Source organism: Meleagris gallopavo, chromosome 8 (assembly GCF_000146605.3).
Source record: "Meleagris gallopavo isolate NT-WF06-2002-E0010 breed Aviagen turkey brand Nicholas breeding stock chromosome 8, Turkey_5.1, whole genome shotgun sequence".
NCBI classification, from domain to species: domain Eukaryota; kingdom Metazoa; phylum Chordata; class Aves; order Galliformes; family Phasianidae; genus Meleagris; species Meleagris gallopavo.
The window spans coordinates 13,389,761-13,409,932 of NC_015018.2; the positions used below are offsets into that span (position 1 = coordinate 13,389,761).

The window sequence follows — 20,172 nt, forward strand, 5'->3', positions numbered from 1 at the left end:
TATCGGTACACATAATTCCAAGTGAGAAAAGAGAAAAGGTAATTTCTGTGCATATCAGAATGCTTAGATAATTAACCAAGTATTTAAAAAATAAGACAGTGGATTTGTTCAGGAAGTTCTTAAAAGCCAAAATAGACTGGAACTATTAAAACTTGGCATAAATCCAATCTAAGGCTGTAAAAACTACATACATAAATACAGGCTTAGCTCTTAATGGAGACTGCTTCTTCTTCCTTCTACCAGTAACCCATGGGGCAGACTTACCACTAGTTGTTCCCAGAAGCAAGATCTCAGAAAAAAAGACCATTTGTAAAATGTTAATGGGAACCTTTGGCAAATGAACAGGTTTTCAAGTAAATCAGCTTCTAGACAATGTTATAAAATATTGTTTGCACAAAGCGCATTCAGCACAATTTTTCATTATTTTTATTATTTCATAATTTTACTTCTCAAGAGGTAACACAATAAATCACTATTTTCACCAGCAAATGGAAAGCGCTGCCATTTTAGGAAGGGAACTTGAGTCTGAATGCTTGAATGTAACAAAGAAAATTCCTTACCATAGCAATTACGTAAAATGAATATACAGCATAGCTTAGGGGAGGAGAGAAAGCAGCATTTTTCTGCATGTTAAGAATGTAATCCTCAAAATTATAATACTACAATTTTATTTTCCATCAATTGTAACTTTATTAAGTATTTTAAAGCATTATTTGAAGATTTAGTATATACTCAATAAATTGATGTTGATGAGAGACCAGGGGCAAACAAACCAAAAATGACAAAAAAATACATTTCTGCAACAATAAGAAAGGGTTTTCCTTTTAGACATTTTGTTAGATCATCTGGACAAGTAACAAGAAAAGTGAGGCCCATTTTATTTTCTTTCATTAGTAAATTTCAAATCTAGTACAACAGAGATCGTTTAATTTTTTCTTTTCTTTCTTTCTTTTTCTTTTTCTTTCTTTTTTTTTTAAAGGGAGCATGAGGAGGTGTTTATAAACTTACTTTATTTTAAATCTGGGTAAGAGAAATGTACAAATTGCACACAACTACATCACTAATGTCTAAAATCAAATAAAAAATAAATATTACATTAAATATAAAATACTAATTTTAAAAAGGCCCCTCAGAGTTTGCCATCATTGTTTTGAAAATAAAACAAAAATAAAGCTAGCTGTAAAATTGCTACTTTGGAAGACTTGCCTAGAAGGACATTAATTAGGTCTCATGAAGGATCAAGTCGTCTTGCTCTCAGGTGCCCAGAACATGCAAACACAGTCAATACATTTTCTGCTAGGAAAGGTAAGTTGAATTGAGTAAATATTCAGCACATGGAAGATAAGGAGAACAATTTTCCCATAATAGGGAGAAATTTTTTAAGGCTTACAAATACATATTCAAAATTTGTTGCTTTCTTCATGCACTGAGACACTCAAGCATCATAACATTTGATGCAATACTTATAGTGATTATTCCCTGACATTATTCCAACACCAATACAGCATTATTATGTGCTGTTTCTGTGGGTTCTGACAGAGAGAAAGATTTTTTTTTTTTTAAATTCCTGAATTCTATTTGTTAAAACAGTCAACTCCAAAAGTCCAGAATCCATCTGGAAATAACATGCTGAATATATGAATACAAAAGGTTTAAGTTGCATGCTGCAACACAACCAGAACATGATTTTGTTCCCCCAGCAAAATTCACAGTAGCATATAATGAAAATTGTCCAAGTAAAACTCTGCCATTCAGATACATTGTTTGTTCCTGATCTTCCTCCTAAACCCCCAAAATCAATTCACAGTTCTACCAAACCATTTGCCAGCCTATCAGATTTTGGTAAACAAGTTTCTCTGGGGACAAATAAGAGCACATACAAACATACAGCATGCTTCTTTTCATTTTGGGCCCAAAATAGCCAATATTTAACATATGCAGCAGCTGATTCAATCACTTTTTATAACACTGAAAGCATTCATGAAGAAAAAAAATCAAAGATATTCAGAACAGAACCAAAAATAGCATATTTCAGTATTTCACTTTTTCTTGGATATTTTTCTATTGACTCCAATTAATATTTTATGGGCTTGTGAACTTGGACATTTTTCTTTGTATAAAAGATGTTGATGGAGTTAATAAGCCCTGCCAGTATGTTGCTCCAAGCTTTATTTACAACACCTGGAATTTTGCAAAGATTTCTTAATGACTTCCTCATGAATACATGCACATATATAAGCATGTATATATATATTTATTCCTAAAACCTATTGGAACATGTCATCATCTCTTTTAATGCCAATTTTACACTTTTTTTTTTTTTTTGGATGATACATACTTCTCTGTTTACTTAATATATAATTGTACTTAATCATCAACAAAATTTTCAGCACATGTTTAGCATGCAAAGCAGAGTATTTCTGGGAAGAGTAAAGACAGAAGAAATACAGAATTATGTGAAGAGCTAAGGGGAAAATGTTGGTAATGTGAGGAATATTATTTTACACTTTCATAGCAAGAGAGTAGGAACTCTCAAACCCTTGAGAAGACAACGATAAGCTCTAGACCTGAACTGACCCATAGAAACACATAGTACCTATTAGAGCAACAGTATCGCTACGCTGCCACAGAAGACAATCCATATCAGACAACTTCTGATACATAAAGCTACTGGCATCTCTGTGGTAAAGCCAGCCATGAAGCCACATCTCTAATTTGTCATTATCTAAATAAACAGGTGTGAGGATACATGCTTTTTAATGTTTATTAATATATATTTAAAATTTATTTTTATAGATCCTTATAACACTCTTTAGTCCTACTTATTGTCTACTTACTATCTCTTTAATCTAATAGCAGAAATTCAACCTCAAAGTAAATATGCTTACCAGAAATCAGTTGAAATCAAAGCCACAGCACGCTATCCCTTGGGATTTTTATTTATATATTTATTTATGGTGGGGGGGAAGGGTAGGACAGTGAGGACTTATAATTTTCAGTTTGTTCTTATAATCTCCGAAGACTATGTGTATTCTCAAATCCAGGATTCGGGTTCAGTTCTTCCTCTTGTTCCTGATCTCTGGCAGAACACAACACACTACAGCACTTTCAGGACATTTGATTTCCCATACACCATATCAACCTACATGAATACCAGGAGATAGCCTGGTAGCCATCTAAGCTCTGGCACAAGAGTGATACAGGCTCTAATCAGTTACTTTCCTCACCCTTCCCATCTGAATCATTGTCTGACTGATTCTTTCTCAAGTTTTCAAATAATTAACCACCTGCTAATGCTGACTTGATCTATAATGCTGTAGAATTTGAATACACACTAAAATCTAGTTACCATTAAGTAATAAAATACAAGGTTGACTTTGATTCTGATGTCCTGGTATAAAAATTACATCTACACACATCATTTATGCAGTCTCAATTTGAAAAACACTTGAAATATTTAAGTCTCCGTGGAATCAAATGTGCAATGTGGAAAACACTGAGTGTTGTTGCTCTGGTTTCATACTGAAAAATGTTGCAAGGTATATACATTTCTTCTTATCAGAACAAACGAGAAAAACCTTGGAATGTGCTCTTCCTGACTGCGCCAGTTTTTCATCTGCTCTCTGAACTTTCTGCTCCATAGGTATGCAGAAGGAATTCAAGAGTTTGTCCAAGGTGCTTTTTAAGCTCTAATTACTGGTGAAAAAGGAAATTGAACACTGATCTGCCTTTATTGCTTAAAAACAGAGAAGAATGAATCCCATTTTATTGCAATGAAAACATGCTAACGTTTCAAAATTATAGCCCTAAATTGTTAAAATACCAAAAAGCTGTCTCTTTACAAGTATTAGAAACTTTACAAATTCTCTCAAAATTACCAACTCTGCATGTAATCATCTACTTAGCAATATGTAAGTACTTTAACCTCTTGATGTTTTTTTTCTCACACATTAAAAAAAAAAAAACCACAATGTTATTATCTATAGATTTGTTTTCCCAGCAGACTACCTTTAACTCCTCTTTAATATGAGATAAAATCTGTAATCTTGACACGTATGGTTTTCTCATGTATTACAGAGAACACAGTGTCTTTCAAGTAAAGCACCAATACAGCAGTAACTAATACATAGAGGGCCTCACTGTGAAGTTTACCACCTTGGAGGAATCCATGCCAATAAAGTTTAGCTTTTACCTCTGTGATTGGTGAGGTCTCTGGATCCTGAAGGTAGAGGTGTATAGCTCATCTCTGGAGAGATGGAGGCAGCATTGCTGGAGGCCTGGGTGATAAAAATAAATACTATCAGTGTTTCGAGCAAAGGTCATTGAATAAACAGAGACAATGCACCTGTAAATGAGTATTCTGATGTGCATACAGGTGCACAAAATCACCAATCATGGAAGACTACTGAGAACTGAAAGAAAGTTTAATTTGTTTTCATTAAAACCACTTTCAATCTTGCAAGGAAGCTGCACTCAGAAGTTTGCACTATTATATTAAATGTCATTGCTAGAAAATATTGCCATACAGCTCACAGCTTTAAAGAATTATCAACATAACCAGGAAAACTTTGGGTGGTATTAAACACATTCCTTTTAGTGAAATAGAAAAACATTTACCTGAAGGAATTTACACGTCCACAAGCAAAAAACTGAAGATAGAAAATAGAAAGCTGGGATAAGATGCTATACTTTTCAAAACAAAGCAAAAACCAGATTTCAAAATTCCACTGTTCTGTAAGCTAAGCAAAGGAATCTTTTAAGAATGATGCATATAATGTTCAAAAGTTGTTCATGTATCTAGATTAATAATGAAGAGTTAAAACCCATGTCAGATTTCTAAAACATTTAAAGAAGTATAAAGAAGACTTACTGAGAATCCTTAAAAGAAAATATTAAGGAAGAAGAAAGGAAACTCATTTTTTTTCCCCATAATAAAGAAAAATTTCAAGATCCTATGATTCTGAATTGAAAACAGAGTTATTGCTTTTTGTAAACGAGTCAATCTGGTTGAAGAAGATTTCATCTGAAGGAATGAGCAACATACAGCCAAGGAAAGCCATGTTTACCATCTTGCTTTGTAGTTATTGAGCTGTGGAATCTCATTCTTGGGTGATATGAAAATAATGGATCTTGTTGGTGAATAGGAATCATCATTATAGTGTTTTAAAAATTTAGTTTGAGTTGGATAGATAGCATGGTAGTGACATGCCCAGTTTCAGTCAGAAACAATAGTATCTACTAAAAGTTATATGATAATTTCTGATAGAAAAGATAAAAGAAATAGAGAAAAAAAAATAACACAAAAACTAAACTCTTGAATTTCATAACAACTTTAAAGAGGAATCTTAAAATAGTTGTCTTCTATTCCTGTTATTCCCATATGTTATTTTGGCTTACAAATTGCAAAGTCACTCAAAGCAATTCACATAAATTTCTTATTTTTAATTAATCATATATATGAAATGAATTCCAATGAATTTAGATTTACAAAGGCTAGTGAAGATGAAAGCATAAGATATGGCTAAAATGTCTTTGGGGATAAAAAAGCTTATAACCGAACAAAACTTGAGAACAACATGCAGAAGTCCACAACAATGAAAATCTCCAATATTTTGTTAAAGAACTTAGAAATCTCTGTTATAGCTGTACAGATTGTAGTACATTAAAATGTGCAAGGGTAAGTGACTGAGTAGATTAGTATACTAAGCTTTTGTTTTCAAAGGCCAGCTTTGAATTTTAGACAGGTTTGTCAGACCATACAGTCCGATTTTAGTCCTTAGCAAAAATCAGGACATAATAGGAAAACACATCATATGTTAAAATAGACAGATTTGCCAAAACAGCAATGATGCTATGTATGAGGTATGAAGAGTGCTCTAGAAAATCCTCTGTTCACTTTCTTATCAGTGACTGTGCACCCTCCTTTTCAGAGAGGTAATACTGTAAATACAACTTTTGCTTTCAGACAAAGTGAATAATCTCTTGATTTTAGTGAACTGTAAACATGCAGCCCTACCTACACTGGACAAACAAGGGATTGGAGATCTTATCTCTGACGACCAATATGATCCGAGGATATCTAATACCTCACAGGATGAGATGGATGCCTCTAACATCCAGCAATATGACATCTGAAATAAGTTCCAGGAGCAGGTATGTGTTCACAGCTATCTGTTTTCTTTTGGTCTGGAAATTCTGGGTAAGACAAGAATAAAAATGTCACTACCTATTTAACATAAGACTTCATCCCTGTAAATCATTTCAAAAACTGGAGGAATAAATGGTCACATACTGTACACCCTAGATGTTATCTGCCTATTCAAGTGTGCTTAGCTGGGACTTTGATAATAGTGAAGGTTTCTCTTTGATACTTTTAATCTCAATTTAGACTGTTGACAGCTTGATGATAGCTTTTCCTAAAATTACTGGAAGAGACTTTGCCTTTTCAGCAATAAACCACTGACTGAGCAAAACAAGAGCTTCTAAAAAGCATATTGGAGTGAAGGGGCAATTTAGCTTTATTTCAAATTTTAGGAAAAGCAAGAATGGAAAGGTTTGTTTATTGGTGTTTTGCTGCAATTTTATGTACAGTATATAATTCCCTGTCAAATATGGAACAGTTTCATTACTTTTGAGCTAAGTATTCAGTTAGAGCAACTTTAATTCTATGGAATATCATCCAGGGTTAGGATTGTTTTGTACAAACATTGTCTGGGACTCTGAATCAGGTTTCTGATTAAACCTGTGCACCAGCAGAAGGACAATTTGTTTTCCCTACTGCAGGATGACATTTGGCCCCAAATATTTTCCAAAGAGATTTGTACAGATTACATTACTCTTGATATTCACAAGAATATTTTGACGGCGATTGCACTGGCACGTGACAGTTGTGTTTTTGAGTATTGGTGACACATGCATCAGAAGTTCATGTTGCAATGCAGAAGAAGGTAATTACAAAAAACTGGTTAAAATAAGAAGTAGCTTCAGTGTTATACGTACAGGTCACCAAATAGCTTAGTGAATAAATTCTAATAGTATTTTTACTAGAAGCACTTATTTCTGCAAGCATTCTAGCCATCCAAATGTTGTAGTATATCATAGTACAAAGCATAGAAGTTACAAGGCCAATAAAGTTACTCACAGCTTTAATTATGCACATAGCCAAACATTTGCTAAATTGAAGTCTCTATCTGTCTTAACATTAGCCTGTAGATTTTGTAGGAATTAGGAAATTATACATTCTCTTGAAGAGTAAGATATAGCTTGATATTACACTATATTGGCTATAATAGAATATCTTCAACACTTGTTAACAGTTTATATTCTTCTATTTTTGTCACATAACATAACTTGTATTTGGATCCAGATATTTCTCTAGTAATATTTCTCCTTGATATGTGAGAGATCATTGTTATTTCTATGACACGCGACAATTCTTTACACACCTATACATAGCAGTAACAGTAGTCATCAATATATTATTGTGACAAATTGTACAATACACGGAAAATAGCAGCATTTTAGCAGCTTCCTGAGAAGAGTTTAACAGATATGCAAAACACTTATGGTAAGTGACATGGTAAGTAAAATTGTTTCAGTGCACACATACAGAGGGAGTTTTCCTTAGCTAAATATATTTAATTCAAACACACAGCCACCGAGGAAAATCTTTGTTTGCTACTACTAAATACCTGTAGTCAAGGCTTAACTATATTTGAACTTAATTATTATAGTACTAGGAAATTAAATAAAAGTTTGCATAATCTTCTGTTTAGTTTAAGGACTAATCCTGAATCACATGGGCACATGTATATGTATCTTATCCAGAAACACAATGGCAACAGCCTTCAATAATTTCTATGTACCTTAAAACTTTACCTAAGGGTATTTCTACCAGTAGGACATTAGCTTGTCAATTCGCTCCCTAACACTGGCTACAATAGCTCACATCTCCAGGCTTTCAGTGTATAAGACCATCCAAAAACTCATTTATGGATGAAATACTAATTTGTGTACATCACTCATGTATTTACATGTGATGAGACTGACTATTAACAGAAAAAAAAAATGTATTCATTGTGGGTTGAATTTATTACATGGTTGTAGAGAGTATCAAAATACTACTCCAGAGGGAATGTTTGTTCCCATAAATTTGCACAGCACCAAGCGCAATGAAGCTTTAATTTCACTATGAGGTCTTTGAGAACCTCATGATAGCAGAAGATATTACAGAAAGCAACAGTATACAAGTCTTTGAATACTCTGTTCTAGGAATGAAGAAATTTATTTATAACATATCTGCTTTTTCATGAATTCAGGAACCATACAGAAGAGTTGCTAGTAAAAGAAAGAGACAAAGTTTGAAAAAAAGGGATAAAGAATGAAACTAGAAATATAAGTAAAGGCAGACAATGAGAATACAGCAGACTACAAAAGCAAAAGTCTTGCTTTTCTTTCCCCTTTTGTGAATTAGGATGCAGGTTTCCAACAAGCCAGTGCTTCTGTAACCAATCACTATATGCTGCTACACTTAGAATTACAAACAAGTGACATGGCACAATACACAGGAGACACAGTTTTCCCTGATGAAATGGGATTTCCCAGTTCCCCTACTCCACAAACAAACACAGCTAACAGCAGATTAGCACTTGCATCTACTAAAATTGCAGCATAAATTAAAGGCACTTTAATAAAGGAGGGGAAAAAGAGGGGAGGGGGGCATGGTTTTGCCTGATCTGTATAAGCTTACTCGAGATAACCTCCTTCCCCTGCATAGAATCAGTGATTTATTTCAAAATCTGATTTTAGATACCAGGTCATAGTACTGAAATAAAACAGGAGAACAGCAAACAAGTGTTTTGTGGAAGGAAAGGGTACTACTTTGTTCATCTAAATATCATGTTTTGATGAAGATCACAAAGATCTGAATGACTTTGATTTATCAGTAACCATTAAAAAAATAAAAATAAAAGAAGTAATAATTTAGCCTGTTCTAATAAAGAAGACAAATACAATCTGACTACTGCAATCTAATTCATCATTTTAATTTAGTATTACAAATGCATCTCATTACAAAGATTTTTTCTTTTTTTGTAAACTATAGAGAAAAAAAGCTTTTTTCTTATCAATAATGAAGAAAAGAAGGGAATGAAAGGGCAGGTATAGGTAGGGTTAAAGGACCTATTGGCTTTCTTCTTCTTCTGCCTACAGTTGAATAACCTTAATTATAAAATAACAATCAGGAATCTGAACTCTTAAGTCTGTCATGCACAACTTGATGTGAAAGTGAAAAATGTTTTTCTAGTATGCAAACATAAAGGTAAGCATGAAGGGAAAAAATGAATACAGTCATACTTTCTAAATTTCAGAGGAAATTGAAATCAGCCCCACAGAGGCAACTAACTCTCAAGAGTCTGGAAACTAAAGAAAAAGTATATTAGTTCAATGCTTGAATTCTACTATTCAAGGAATAAAAAGACAATATTTGGTTGGTACTACTAAGGGAACATTTTCTATAATATCAGGATATACTATACATCTGCTGCATAGAAACAAATTTGTAGAGACCAATGGTTCAAAAAATACAAATGGACTGCTATTTTTGGCAACCACACACATTCTTTCAAGTACTTTCAGCTGCTGAAGAAAATAAAGGAGGGGACTGAATTTCAGATAAGCCAATCCTTTTTGAGTCATGGGTTAAGAAACAGCAAAACTTAAATGAGACTCTTTCCAAATTAAATTTCTCTACTAGTCATTTCCCCTTTATATTTCTAAATGTCAGAATAAACCAGCATTTATCCAATAAATCCATACCTGTGTTAGCAAAAAATGCTGCAACTCATTTCTGAGTTTAATAAATATCACAAGTGTTTCAGCTATAATTGAGAGTGTGACTTTGAACTAAGCAAATATTCATTAAAGACATTTTGCCTTGCTATTTTCATCTCAGATGCTGCTAATGGAATAGACCAAATTATTGTAGAACCAGGAAGACAAGGAGAAGAGTGATCTTATATTTTGGTTGACCTTCCAATTCCAGTGATCTTTAACAAGAAAAGGAAAGAGGATTTTGCTTACTTAACAGAAGTAGTGGAAGTGAAGAAGTAGTGAAGAAGACGCAAAGCATTTCAGAAAATATTTCTCATTCTCATATAAGAGAGATTATCACTTCTCACTTGAATTTACTTTAACTTTTGGTTTGTATTTCATATTAAATTGCAAGGTTGAAAGCAGGGTGCAACTGGATCAAAGATGTAAATGAACATAAGATAATTCTTATGCATTTAAACTTAATTGAGTGTAATCGATACGTCTGGTGTGCAGCCAAATTCAACTATTGTGAAAAGCACCTAATGTATGGACATTATTTTTGGACTACTGAATGCCAGAAAATAATGACCTGGCATTCAGCTTTGGTGAATCAGACCTTGAATTTTCATCTAAGAGCAGTTTTGAATTATTACTGAAGATAAGGTGTAAATGTGCAAGGGAATTTTATCCATGTTTCTCCCATGAATCATAAATGAGGGAAAAAAAATTACAGACTAAATTGCACTTAAAAGGAATAAAGTCTTTTCATGTCATACATGATTTATCAAAATGATCTCATTTTAAGGGTACTGTGGTGTATCTTGATTAATAACATTAGTAAGCATGATGAATGGCCTCTTTAATGGTAACACAGAATTTATTGGCAAAATCCCTACTTCTACCAAAAAGAGGAGGAAGTAAAACATGCAGCAGATAGTTACTTACAGGAACAGTTTAAGTAAACTCTCTCCTGTATATTTTGCTTTTAAGAGGTCTTTGAAAATTCAAAATTTGAGTTTACCCTTAGGTTTGTATTGAAAAACAAAACTCTCTTAGCAGTTCACTGCAAAACAATCTGAACTCAGAATGTACTGTAAAAGGATGTAGTTTATTAAGGTCTTTCAAGAGCACTGCCTCCATCCCATTACAACCTACTTCAATATCCTTTTTATTTTGCATTAATATCTAAAATGTTTCCCTTCTTCCATTACTCCAACTCCCCCCTTCCCCCTCCTCTTTTTTAAAGCCTGCTCCAGCCTGCCCTAACTAATTTCCTTTTGGGCTGACAGATCAGAGGCCTTCCTACCACTGTTCCTTTTAGACCTGTGAAACCCTCCTCGTAATCCTGCTGCTTGTCCACAATTAATCTTTCCAGTTGCCACATTATTAACACTACCACCCACAGACAGAGGATGCCTGAGCACGGCTGGAGTCTAGCTCCCCACTGGAGCATCAAAGTTGTCAATCAGACACTAGTCAGAAAGTTGCCTGCTGTCAACATCAGAGGTTTTCATCCTCTCCTACTCGCTGATCAAACATTTTTCTTCAGAAGATTAATTCAAAGTCCCCACCCATTTCCTCCCATATCCTCTTTCCCTTTTAGGTTTACTCAATGATCCATCTTCTGTATGGAAAAGGAAGCAGTGTATAATAGAAATCCTTTCAATACAAAAGTTCAGCAAAACTAAATTTTAATCCCAGCTGTTATCAACCCCCACCCGCCCACCCCCACCCCTGGCAAGTTAAACACCTTAAAGAGTTTGGATTAGACCTAGTCACAAATGCCTTTGATCAAAGGCTCAAAGACTTTACACAAACGTAATCACAAGGCAATGACTGCATCTAAGAAGCCTGAATTGATTTGTTCTACTGTAACATATAGCATACAAAAACATCCACTAGGCTTTCTGACTTCTAAGATCAAATATTTTCAACTTCTGTATCTCAAAGCCAAGTATTTCAGCATCTTCCTAATGCTATTTATTTTAAATTATAGCATTAAAAAAATAAATTAGCTTCTTATTGTAGGGTATTTGCATTTTATCTGTTTAAAAATTATATCTTGGCTACCTGTGTTTAGCAGGAAAAAGGATGCAAGAGATTCTGCTGCTCATTTGGTTTACAAGCTGCAGGAAACTTCTCCCTAATCACAGCCCAGACTGTAATATTTTCTTTTGTATATTTTGTATATTTTACACCTCAAGTGGCTCAGTATTTTTCATTATACTAGATAATGGAATTTGTCCCTAAAGGACCACTTACCAATGCTAGCAACACAACAGTGAATGAAACAAGTACGATTAATATAACCCAACAATCTATTCATGTGAAACCTAATGCCTAGTTTTAAAAGGAGAATAAAATTGAAATTACACCACAAAATAAATTGAAGTTGCTAATTACTGTCCTCCGAAATAGATTTCTGAATCCTTATTGACATATGACTCAAAAAAAAAAAGATAAAAGAATAAGGGAAAAGTTACTGCCTTGACTCTTGTACTGAGTTTGGGAAAGTAAACTCAACCAAGAAAGAAATCTACATTTTTTTCTTAAATTTCTTTACCAGCATCTTTACCAGTTAATCTTCAGGGAACATATATGCTACACTCTTTGCATTTGCAGCATGCAGAATCATTCACTGGGTGCACATTCTGCTAAAATCAAATGAAAAAAATAAATGAATAAACAAACAAACAATCCTGTTATACTCTGAAACAGAAAATAGTCTTGCCAGAAATTTCTGAAAAGTCGCACACAAATATTCTTCGAGGTATCTGGTAGACCAAACCATAGATGAGTCAAAAGATGCAAGCAGATGCTAATGTTCTTCAAAGATTCCCCCTCCCCAGTGCTCAAGCATGGTTATTCCCTGGTTCACTCTCTGCACAGTGGCTCTGAATGAGGAGGGAACAGGACTGAGTTCTACAACAAAAAGTGCCAAAGGCTAGGTAAGTTACGTATGGGACAGGAAATACATTGCAACTTGTTAGATTGTCACTCTCCTCCAATCATTCTACATATTTCTCAACTCATGATATCACAACTACAAAAGACAGCAGCTTCCTAAAACATTCTTGTCTAAATTCTCCTGAATGAGAGAAGACTTAAATGCCTCCTTTCAAGCAGACTGTTCTGAAATGCTCTATGTTCTGTCAAATATTACAAACTCTAGAATGTGTTATCTTGAACATAAAAGTACACTGTGAAGAATTCTATGTGAATTTCACACATACTATGCCAAAAGAAAAACAAAAACTTCAAAAACACTTTATCAATAGTATTGTGGTATATTATTTTTCATGGAATGTTATTTTGAAATAGAAATGACTCAGAACTTCTACTCTTGTTTTTGCAAACCTGATGTCCACAAATTCTCCAAAAGCCAATGAGGAACCAGTCAGGTAAATTGGTTTGTGGGTTTTTTTTGTTTTTTGTTTTTTGTTTTTTGTTTTTTGTTTTTTGTTTTGGATTGGAACCTCTGTTTCATAAATTAAATCAGTAACATAATGCCATCACTTTAAACAAATTCAAGCCAACAACAATTAGAGGAACTGCAGGTATGTCTTACCGACCAAACATAATTGCTTGTGATGTTAGAAGGTTAGCTTTGCTTTGCTGTTCATTCTGCTGCCTCTAGATTGCTCTATTTTTTTTTTTCCCAGATGTACAGACAATATTTCAAAAATGAAAGAAAGGCCCAAAAACTAAACGATAACAGCAGCCCATTAACTGTTGTTGAGTTACACTGATAATCACCTTGCTTAACAGGCACAACAACCAAGAAAATGGAAAGTTAAAAATGTTTTTAAGGCACTTTCATTCTGCCATATGGGAATAAAACTGAACTGCAGTTAAAACTTCTTGTCACACTACTGAGTCAGCAGAAGGGGGTGCTGTAGTGTAATCTATTTAAAATGCAAAAACAGTAACTTTTCTAGCAGCAGATTAAAACTAGCATTTTATTCACTTGGCATACCCACAGCATACTGAATGCTGGAATCAGATTTGTCACTGCACACTGCAGGTTATTAATAGAGCTCAGAGCGGTGCTGCTAAATGTGCAAGTTTAAAAGCAAATAAACAGAAATGCATTTATCCATGGTATTTGTTTCATGGGAGAACTCAGCAAGGCCTGCCTTACACAGCACATTTGTATATCCAAGATTACTGAGATTCAATTTTTTATTTTTTATTTTTTAATTTTTATTTTTCGGATTTGACTGACATCCACTTACCACAGCCAGAAGTCCTGGAACATGTAATCTATAACATTAATATTCTAAAGAAAAACACACTTATTTTCCACCTGGACAAATAAACATACTAAATAAGACACATAGGAAAGAGGCCTGTGGTGCGCTACTTCTTCTATCTAATGGGCCTTTCTGGACTCTTGTGAGCCACCGGCACGGGAAAAAAGTCAAAGGCTTCAGCAGAAACAAATCAACACATTGTGCTACAGCTTTACACTTCGTTTTCTGACAGTGTCAGGTGTTAAGACTGGCAAGTGTGTTTCCCCTCTCTATGCAAGCCAATTCCTGTTTTCCTCATCTTGATCTCTCAGAGATTCATCAAAAATGCGATTTAATTACATCTCCTCCTCCTCCTCCCACTCACCAAAAAGACTGTAAACATGACTCCTTTTTATCTCCTGATACATCTGGACAAGTAGACAATGTGCTAAAACAAAATAAATCTGCCCTGACAGTCACATCAAAGGGTTCAGCTAGGGGCTTGCAGCTACTTAAGGCACAGGAATGTTGTTGCTAAGCATCGCTCTACAACCTATCAGTCCCTTAAAGAAGAGCTTTTTTCTTTCAGAGGGAGATGAGGAAAGCTGGAGAGTGGGAACCAGACTGCAAAGGGAGATTGGGGATTTTGGAGGATTTTGAAGCTTAAAGTGAATTGTGTGAAGAAAAGGGGTTTTGTTTTGTTTTGCTTCTTGACATACAGCCTATGTTTCAGGGAGGGGAAGTAAGCAAGGAAGGAGGGGCTAAAACTTATTGATGAAACATTTTCTGAAATTTCCCCTTGGATAGATATAGGCAAAGTCTTTGATATGCTTTTCCAAATCCCTGTACTTACTGTAGATTCAAAATAGAAAGACTGAGAAAAAACTCATTAGGTCTGGGATACCAAGCCTGTAAAAATATATTGCATTCCCTACCCTGCTTTTCTATCAAGCATTTGATAAATATGTGTGCACTCCTAAGTACATGAAACTGGTAATAAAGCCCATATCTCATAAACATGCTACACAGGGAAAGTTTTGATACCTATGCACACAACACAATTTGATGCTCGATTTACTAGTAAAAACTATTCCCTTTAGAGAGAACATTTCACTGAAATCATCTGTTTTCAGCACTGTACCCCAGAGAACATTCAGTACTTGCAACTCCAAAGGAAGCGAAACCCATGCTAAAGGCAAGACCATAGAACTGCACTAACTACAGACATAGCCATGATGAAATGGATAGCAAAAAAAGTTCGAATTATGCTCTACTCTCATAGACACAAAAACATTCAAGACAAGTACACAATCCAGATAGAAAAGTATAAAACTATTATTTTTCAAGCTTAATTATCAGGGTCAGCTACAAAAACCCATAGTTTAGTTACAGAGATGAACAAACTTCCATCATCCAACTGTGTCCTTTAATACTAGTTAAAAGGTTTAAAAAATCCTCCTGCTTTTTTAAGAATTAAACAAAGAAAATGTGAAAGGGACTCATTCTACATGCAGGGTAACTATCAAGAACATGAACAATTACTGAATCTGTGATATTGCACAAATAAATAACACTTAGCATTATCTTCAGCACTATCATATTTATTAAACAGTGACTGAGGGCAGCAGTAACCATTTTTATTGTCCCATATAGCTCTTATTTTCTAATTAAACAGAAGGTTATTTCCACTGCCAGTGCAACCATTTATCTTATGTGAGTGTTACATAATATTTTTTGCCAGCCAAGCCTGACTGTGAAGCATTCTGTGTGGTGAACTGTGGCCCAACATGCTTTCCTGTTTGGTAATCAAAGAAATGGGCCATTTTGTGCTATGCTAATAAATAAACTTTTTGCAATTTCTCCTAAAACATGATAAAGCTTATACTTTGTCCTACCCTCTAGCTTCAATACAAGGGCAATGAGCTGTATTATTAAAGATATAGGTCAAGCAAACCTGATGATTTCAATCCTGTGGGGTGCTTTAGAAACTGTTGTCATATTACTGAGATCATTCTGCTGTTCCTAATTATTCCTCTTGGTTGCTTCACATTTCAACTGATTTCTCTCACACTTATGTCAAAATTTATAAGCTGCTCTGTGTAACAACACTACATTATTTCCTCACTTGTTATGGTAATATAGGACAGAAACTAGGAGAATGCTTTAATCTAGCTGACAAGGATAATGTAGCCTAGAAATGTAATAAACTTTGAATTCTACCACAGAGTTGTTGGCTTTTTTTCCTCTACCATTAAACATTTCACATAGATAGACATCTTAGAAAAACTAATTGCTACAGTAACTTGAATATCCTCTTAACTGAGTTGCTTTTATCAGTGGGAAAAAAAAAAAAAAGTATCAGCATTAAAGTGCTCAACAGCCTGGGCATTCTCCTTATTCCCGTAATTGCTATTGTGCAACATTCTGGTGACTGCCCTGAAAAACTACATAGTGCCAAAGCAAACGTTTTTCCATGGAGTCTGTGCATCAGGCAAACCATTTGTAATTAACAGGCCAGGCTTTTACACAGCTGTAACACATCTCCAGCTGACTGGCACAAAATTTTATTTGCACTAAGTAGCTTGACTCTGGGCAAACATAAAATCAAGTTTATATGATAGCTTCATGTTGTACAGTGCCTTTTGAAGGATTTCAGAATGTAGGGAAAGCTGCCAGTAGAAAAGGTTGTTTAATGAAAATTTTGAGTTTTAAATCTAGTGAGGATATTGCTTGCAATATGGGCTAAGATACAGAAATATTATTTCCTTCAGAACATACAACAAGGTATGAAACGATATTTTGCAAAAAACATACAACTCCAAATAGAAAATGTTCTTTCAATAACTCAAACATGACATTCATTCTGTTACTTTTAGGGACAGTTTTGCAGAAATAACTTTGTCAAATGTTGGAATGTTCTTTTAAAGCACTTTTAGTCATCAGCAAATGGGAAAAACAACAATCAACAAACACAAACTAATAGATACGTGAAAAAAGGCATACAAACTCAAAGCCTTGTGGTATATCATCATGATAATACGAGAATGTGCCCACTGCATTAAAGCAGTACAGCAATACAACAGGAACAAGAGCAGTGTTTTACAATAGCAACTTTTAAAGCAACTTTTTTTTAGCTACATGAAAAATATTATTTAACTGAATACGCTTACAGGAACCAGAAAGGAGGCAGATGACACCAGTGTTGTTCCCGTAAGAAATGCTCACCAACATTACAGTAAGAAGAAAAAAGAAAGACCGTGGAACAGATTTCTGTTCTTTCTCTTTATAGAGTTAATGACCTGCCTGCAGATAACTTTGCAAGGTTTGAGGTAGGAGGAGACAAGAGTCAGACAGAATATCTTCTGAAGGGTCTCACATCTGGATCCGAATTAGAAATGGACTCCCTGTTATGTCCTGACAGCTGGCGGGATGAACTGTTCATGTGTTTATAAAGTGAGATCTCTCTTTATGACTTGGTTTTTTCTTTCCCAGACAGAAGGCTCAGCGTGTACAACAGGACTTGCTTTGTCTCTTCCATTTGGCTTCTCAGCTACCACCTGCCAATATGTAAAACCTTCTTCAAAGCAAATGATTTTGAAAGTCTACGTTCAGATTTGTTTCCAGAGTGGATAGCCAGAAGAAGGCAATGTCACAGCCAATTTTAAAGCTGAGCCGTCATGGAAAGTGCATTTAGGCTTTAAGACTTACATGACATAGCATAATACAAGTACAGGAAAATTGGGAAACATTAATCATATGGCTAACTGATGTATCATTAACTTGTAAACCTGCTTAGAAAACAGAAATGTCAATAGGAATGATTAAACAAAGGAACAGGAAATAATATTGAGATCTTCAGAAATGAAAGACGAAAGATACAAAAGCAATAAATTATAGTGCCACGTGAGCAGTATCAAATTAGTATGTTTACCTGCCTTTTACTGAATCAAACTAAAGATGTTGGGAGGCACTAGACACTACAGGAGGGAGAAAGAATCAAAAATAGCTGTGAAAAAATGTAATAAAAATATATGAAAAACTCTCAAAAGCAGAAGTGTTCTACACAAAAATAAAAAAAACTGTTAAGCTGTGACACCTTCAGATTTGAATTTACATGAAATCCATCTAAAATAATGTCCTATATAAAGCAGTGCAGAGCTGTCTGAGACTTCTTGTTTTTATTTGTGTTTCAGTAAACATGTGATTAGAGCAGGGTGAACATCATTACATAATCAATTTTTATAATAACATTTCTTGAACTTATTAAGAAATTACATTCATTTTTAGATTTTATGTAGTGGTGAGGAGTTCAGAAAGGGCAATGAGTTTCTCAAAAGTTGGCTTTGGAGTGGCCTCTGATGGGAACTTTTTATTTCTTGTGCTAATGGACTTAATGAACATTGTTCCTCCCAAAAACACAATGGATTCTGCCTCTCTGAAGGATTCTGTTCCTAGATGAGCAAAACTTCTAACTAGTGTTTTTTTTACCTGTAAAATGAAGAAAGTACTTGACAAAGTCTATCCTTCAGCTCTAGAAACTATTCCCTGCAAATGTGCTTATCTTCAGGACATAATATAGTTCGGGGATGGGAGGTCGATTACTTTATTTTTTGGTAAAACATAGGAGTCACTGTTCATTTAGATGTCTGTGGATTTTTTTTCTTTGTTTCAGCTGTTACTCAACTTTCTCACTAGGTTTACTGAGTACTGATGTACTGAGCACTTCCAGTTTCAGCTAAAAACCTGCCATGTTCAGCCTATCTCAACTCTAAGACACTTTTTCTAACAAATTAGCCTTGCCACTAAAATTCATTTTTCCTGTGCTGAGTGTGTAGAACTTCAGGTGAACGGGTTTGTTCTTTTCATGTCCTTGAGATAGGTACCAGAGATGATACTTTTTTAGACTCCCTTATTTACCCAAGATAGAATTTCCTGGAATTTCTCAACTTATGTCATCTATTCTTTGCCTACCCCCCACAAATCAGTTGTCTTTTTTAGTCCCCCAGTACCTTTCTAGAACCACAGGTTTCTCCAAAACTAAACATTCTCATAATAGTTGCAGCACAAATAAACACAGGGATGGAGTCAAACTTCCCCCTCATACTTCATATCTTAAAGTACTATATCAGATGCGTGTGCTGGGAGAGCGCATTCAGCTGAGTAACCACAAGTCCTTTTCAGAGTTATTGATTTCTAGGATAAAGTCCCTGGTCTATAATCATAGCTTGCAAACACAGTGTTTTCACCTGGCTTTGTAAAAATGAATACTGCTTGCCAGTATCCAGTCTGACTTCCAGTGTCTCATTATTTACTGGTTTTCCAATATTTCTTTCCAAATACGGAAACCTTATCTCTACTGATTTTGTTTTATCTCATCAATAGAAAACATTATACAGCACAGAACAAACAAGATTTCCATCAGAGCATGTCTTCTTTATCAACATGAAACCTGTTCACTGGTGCTTAATTTACTATATGTATGCCATGATTAATTTGTACTATTCTATCTTCGTAATAAAATAATAAATACATGCAATATTTGTTAAACATTATTACAAAACCAGAAGAAAGTGAAGCCTATGGCTTGCACTGAACAAACAGACAAAGGACAAAATGAACAGGAGATCCTTTATTATTCGTAGTGTCATCTATCTGTTTCCTTAAACCAACAGTTAAACCAGAATTGGTTGCAGTTGCTAATAAGATGACACTTTCAGGAAAAGCATACACATTTTACATAGTGTAACAAATGCTTTGTGAATTTTAAGACTGTTCACATAAGTTGGTGTTATGCTTATTGTGGAATAGTAGAAACTTCAAAGGGAATTATGATAATAAGGATGGATCACTAAACTGGTGGGGGGAGAGTGGCATGAATATTTCCCTTTTCTTATCCTTAGCACACAAAAACTGTGTAGAACCAGTACCAATGCTACAGGCAGACAACTCAGAATTACTACAGACGGGAGAATGACTCAGCAACCAAATAGGAAGAGAAAATAAACCTGTGGCATACAGTAAATTCTGTCAACAGGTGCTTGAATTTGTATTAGGAGTAAAAGCGCACAAAGCAACAGAATAAATCAATATGATCTGAAATTCTACACTTTTTAAAAAAATATGTTGG

The 20,172-nt window shown here is 34.6% G+C and overlaps 1 protein-coding gene across 1 annotated transcript in view; it reads right to left on the reverse strand.

Annotated features, from left to right (window-relative positions):
• The window catches only part of LRMDA (leucine rich melanocyte differentiation associated), a 640,442-nt gene that overhangs the window by 99,478 nt on the left and 520,792 nt on the right, over positions 1-20,172 (reverse strand). The window contains exon 6 of the mRNA XM_010714365.3: positions 4,193-4,277. Coding sequence (XP_010712667.1) covers positions 4,193-4,277 — 85 coding nt within the window. The remainder of the gene's footprint in view (positions 1-4,192; positions 4,278-20,172) is intronic.